The 5,390-nt window shown below is 39.8% G+C and overlaps 2 protein-coding genes across 2 annotated transcripts in view; one reads left to right on the forward strand and one right to left on the reverse strand.

The window, feature by feature from the left end:
- Positions 1–1,660, forward strand: part of LOC107094926 (prokineticin receptor 1-like) — a 5,975-nt gene extending 4,315 nt beyond the window's left edge. Inside the window, exon 2 of the mRNA XM_015390838.1 lies at positions 895–1,660. Within this exon, the coding sequence (XP_015246324.1) occupies positions 895–1,660 (766 nt within the window). The remainder of the gene's footprint in view (positions 1–894) is intronic.
- A 1,522-nt stretch (positions 1,661–3,182) lies between these two features.
- The window catches only part of aplf (aprataxin and PNKP like factor), a 22,536-nt gene continuing 20,328 nt past the window's right edge, over positions 3,183–5,390 (reverse strand). Inside the window, exon 10 of the mRNA XM_015390837.1 lies at positions 3,183–4,036. Coding sequence (XP_015246323.1) covers positions 3,837–4,036 — 200 coding nt within the window. The 3' untranslated portion in view covers positions 3,183–3,836. The remainder of the gene's footprint in view (positions 4,037–5,390) is intronic.

Raw genomic sequence — 5,390 nt, forward strand, 5'->3', positions numbered from 1 at the left:
CCAGACTGATCTGCGAGTGAAACCTTGAAAGCTCGCGATATCAGGATGGTCTCATGAGGCTAAAACAGCCCTCCCCAGCAGGAGCACACTCCAAAAAAAGACGTTTTTTAATTAATTAAGAAAACATGTGTTAAACTGTATTCTAGGCAATGTGCTGCATGGGCCTTAAAAGCATGCTTCATTTTCACCCTCTTCAACTATCTGACTGCGGCCGATGAAGGGAATTATTGACCTGGCTGAATACGAGAGGTCCTCGGCTCTCCTGTACAGGGGCTGGGGCTGCAATGATAGCGGCAAGGGATTAACTCAATAGCTGCATTGTAGGTGTTTGAAAGCTAGTCCACCACCTTTTGTTTAATGTTGTTTTTTCTTTCTTAACATACATGGCTTCCTTCATACCCCTCTCAAACCACCTACTTTCTTTTTCCAAAATGTGGACATTCCGGTCTTCAAAAGAATGTCCTTGGGGGAAGATTCTCAGTCATCCAGGTCATAGTCACTCCAAAAAAAGAAAATTAAAAACAGGACAGAATGAGGACCACAATGTTCACAATGATGATGATTTAGTCACTGCTGCACTTTAAGAAATTGAAATGACATGAAAGCTGTACAAAATGAAATGTCGTTTTGTATGCACACTGTTTATACAAAATGACTATAAAAGTTGTCTAACTCTAAGTCTAATTGTCAGTGAGGTACAGAACATTTTCCATAAAATGTAAATCAGTTTGTTGTTTATCATATACTGTGAAACAATCATAAAATGTTAAAATGTTTACTACCCATATGACAAAGTAATCCATGTCATTGTTCCCATGACAAAGTCTATAAACTCTTTGTTTTTCAAAAATAAAGCTCGAACCTTAATCCACGAGTCTGGGGTGTGTTTTTCAGGTACCTGGCTATCCTCTACCCTCTGAAGCCTAGAATGCAGCACCAGACGGCCTACTGCGTGGTTCTCACCATCTGGATCGTCCCCATCTTCATCTCCATCCCATCAGCCTACATGGCCTCAGAGACCACCTACCCCCACATCGAAGGTCACGCCCACAAGACGTTCTGTGCTCAGATCTGGCCCGTGGACCAGCAGGCCTACTACCGCTCCTACTTCCTCCTCATCTTTGCTCTAGAATTCGTAGGCCCTGTAACAGTCATGACCATCTGCTACGCTCAGATCTCCAGGGAGTTGTGGTTCAAGGACATTCCAGGTTTCCAGACGGAGCAGATCCGGAAGAGGCTGAGCAGACGTCGCAGGACCGTGGTGGTGTTGATTCTGGTGCTGGTGGCCTACGTCCTGTGCTGGGCGCCATACTACGGTTTTGCCCTGTTGCGGGACTTTTATCCAACAATCATCTCCAGGAGCAGGAACTCCCTGGTGGCGTTCTACATCATCGAGTGCATCGCCATGAGCAACGGGGTCATTAACACCCTCTGCTTCATAAGTGTCAGGAGCAACAGAAAGCCCCTGAAGGTGGTGAGAATGTTTCCTCTGAAGCTGATCGCTTTTACAGCCAGAAGGTCCCTGGATGAAGGGGAGGCACAGACCTCCTCGCTGCGGGTGACTGAGATCCTGGAGGGACCTCGGCTGAGGATCAAGCTTGATGACTCTTTAAAGACTGAGGCTCATCACCAGGAACAGATCCTACCATCCAACGACTAATACAAAGAAATAAAAGCAGAAGATGAGGGACCTCCGGAAGAACCAGTGACTAAGAACAGTTCCTATACCACCGAACCTGGTGTAAACAGTTCATGATTATTAAATTCAAATGTCAAAACTTTCTGTTGAAAAATGTTTAATTTCATAGTCTGGTACGTTTTAACCATACTGGTACAATTATTACCATTAAAAAAAAGAAAAAAGCTTAGATTCAATTTCAGGCTAAAAAAGGCAGCAGGAAATCCCCTGGAATCCCCTTAATCAACGGGGATTCCCAGTGCCCTGCTGTATGTGGAGCTCTGCTGCTCTGAACAACTACATATAAGAAAACCTTTTTAGGTGTATTTTCTTCAACAATCTTAAAACTACCTTTTTCCCCACTCAAAGCAAATAAAGCCAAGACCGTCTTGGACTGCATCAGCCATTGTACACATTAGACCACCTGTGATGTCTTTGCTCAAAGCATGTCGAGAGTACCAAAATCAGAGCCTAGAAAACTAGCCCCAGATGTCAGTGGCCAAAATCATTTTTGCCTGTGAGTTTGGTCTAGCCTTGATCAATGCCCCAGGCCCTAGAACTGGCGGGCCAATCACAACGCAGAGATGTGTTTTGAATCTTTCGATGCAAAGTGGGCGGGGTTTTGAGGGCGTGACGACAAAGCTGCGCGACGCTGGAGAAATCAAAACAAGTAAGATGGCAACAACTATTGAACAGTTCTCGTTTGACTCAGCTTTGGAATCAGTTTAGGAAGGATTAGACTTTGGGTTTTCGTTTACACATGTGGAGGAAGAGGCTCTACACTCAGTCATTTTTAAGAAGGACGTATTCGCCATTTTACCGACAGGCTGTTTGTTTACACTCCCCCACCAGCTTCCTGTCAGCTGCTCTCATTGGTCAGAGCGTTGGCCAACAGGCACAGACATGGTTTAAAAAACGTGTTGTTCTCATCAACAATCTTCCGATGCCTAATTCATCGGGGCCAGATTAAATTACACATTTAATCTCACATTTAATCTGGTTTATCAGGCTACCAAAATCAGCTTGTGTGTTTTGTGTTGGGCTCGTGGTGTGACTGTAGAGTGAATTTTGTTTAATTACAGTTAGAAAAAAATAATGCTTTTTTTTAAATAGTAATTTGAACAAAAATGTGAAAAATGAGGAGCAGAGATGCATTTCTACTGGAATGGACATTAGCAACAATTTGATGGGTCAATGGAAACATCAGCGAGTGTTTGTATTTGTCCTAAAAGGGTAAATAAAAAGGAAATCAATCTAAAATATATTTATATATATATAAACATATTAATTAATTAATTTAAGCTACAGTGTGTAATATTTACACAGATTCAATAAAAGTAATATAATATATTATAGAGTGGGTCTCAGATCCAGACCAATTCACAATAATTCACAGAATTAGTTTGAGAGGTTCATCATCATAGGTTTATTTCTTAGAAAAAGAAATTTTTATTTAGATTTGAAGTTAATTTATTTAAAGAAAAAAAAAAAAAAAGATCAGAGACCAAAGTGCTGAATAATAAAGGCTAGATGAGACTGGCTAAACATCACTGGCATGTGCAGGATCCGAGCTGATCTGGTACCTAAACCCGCCGCAGCATTGTTTTTATTGGTTCCGCTATCGGGATGGAACCAATAATGGTTACAGCGAGCCGTTTGGTAAATATAAAAGAAATTATTGTCAATTATTTTAACATTTCATATGGACTGCAATAATAAAATCTTACAAATGTTAAGAACTATGAAAGACTGATTTAAGATTTTTTAATACCAATAAGGCCTTAGATTTATATTTAGCATTCAATGCCTTCTAAGACTTTTTACGGATCTGAACCCTGTTAAATAAAAAAAACATTTTTGTGTTTTTCTGCTGGTGCAAGGCTTCAAATCTTTTTGTCATGTTTGGTGTAAATAAATCCAGGAATGTGAAACATTTCTATCCTCTTTGCATTTGATTCATTTAATGTTTTTCCTACTATCATTAGATCAGTGAACAATCAATGAATCATGAATCATGGAGGCAAAGATTAGACAGACTGGATCATGGGACCTGGTTTGATTCTGAAAGCAGCTCAGTCTTTATTTTCAGTGAATCGAGGACTTGTCTTCCCCTACTGTCCCTTTAAACTGGCTGAAACACCAGCTGTTCTTCCTCCCTCTACCTCCCTCCTTTCTTCAGGAAGACCTTGGCCTCCTTCTGCAGTCTCTGGACGTCCTCCTGCTCGCTGTCGTCTGAGCGAGGAGGCAGGTAGTCCGAGTCGTTGCCGAGGTCGTCGCTGTCGTCGTTAATGAAGCTGTCGTCATCTTCAGAGACATCTTCGTCTGGAGAATTTTTCGTCACGTTTCGAGTCGAACGAGCTGCAGAGATGAAAGTCGCCATTAAATCTTAAATACTGCAATGTATCGATTATATCATACAACCAAATTTTATGACCGGTTTACTGCAGGTCTTTTTTCTTTTCTTAAAACAAGCTGCAAACATTTTAATGTTCATCACAAAACAGAAATATTTTCCATCTGGGAGAAGAAAGTAAGAGAAGCCCAAAATGTAAAACACTCTCTGGCATCAAACAGGGTTAATCACTGAATATCATGCTTTAACATTTTTTATATTTCACAGCAGTTTAATGAAATTTGTTTGGTTAAAAACTCTTGTTGCTCTGAGGAAAGGTCACTTCAGTTTACTTCATAAAGCACCAGTTCCTGTCAACTTTAGATCCCTAAACTGTTGCGTCTCACAGCCATAAGATAAACATTTACTTGGATGGAATATTGAGCATAAGTTGGACCAGGATGTTTCCAGACCGTAAGCTAATAAGTTTTAAAACATCACTTAAATAATCATCTAAAGAATAATTTAGAATTAGTGATGATGAAAAACTCAAACGGGTAAATTTTATTTTTTTCTTTTATTTTTCTCCATTGGGGCATTAGTATTGTCAAAGAATATGATTAAATGCATTTACTATGGGATGTTTAGTAATATAAATCTCCCTTCTTTATGTAAAAGTGGTCTTGATGAAGCATAGTTTAAATGTGTGTAATTTTTTAAGAGTAGTGCTTGTGATTGTGAGCTATATATTCTAGAACAGCGCTGCTTAAGGTGGCAGGACATTGGAATAGCTCTGCTTAGCATGATTCTAGGGTTCTTTTTGGAGAGAACTTTAGATCCTCTGTTTGTTTGTTCAAAAACTGCTCCAGAGTTTCTGGAACATTTCATTTCTCTTTGGGATTAATAAATAAGCATTTTTGAATTAAACGTATTTGAATTGCATTAAATTGATTGCTCAGGCATGGATTCACAGCTATAAAGTTACCTGAGAATGACTTCAAAGAATTAATGTAGAGTTTCTTCAATTTTTTTCATTATGATAATAGTACCACAAAATATTGTAATAAGGTGTTAAGGCCGTATCGCCTACCCTTACTCTCAAGAAACTCAATATTAGATGCAGCTTCCTGGAAAATCGTTGACTCTCTGTAGATTTAACATAGAAAATCTTTGTTTCCCCAGACAAAGCTCTCTTTCCCCTGAATAACTGGATTGTCTGAAATGTCCCTTATGGCTCAAAGTTTGATCTAAAGTTAAGTACGATCTGCATTCAACCATCCAGACAGCTCAGACTTCGCCATCTGCACTTCTCTACCTCTCAGAGTTTTGCTAGCCTCGTGAGACCATCCTGATCTCGCGAGCTTTCAAGGTTTCACTCGC

Source organism: Cyprinodon variegatus, unplaced genomic scaffold (assembly GCF_000732505.1).
Source record: "Cyprinodon variegatus isolate N-32 unplaced genomic scaffold, C_variegatus-1.0 Scaffold515, whole genome shotgun sequence".
Taxonomy (NCBI): domain Eukaryota; kingdom Metazoa; phylum Chordata; class Actinopteri; order Cyprinodontiformes; family Cyprinodontidae; genus Cyprinodon; species Cyprinodon variegatus.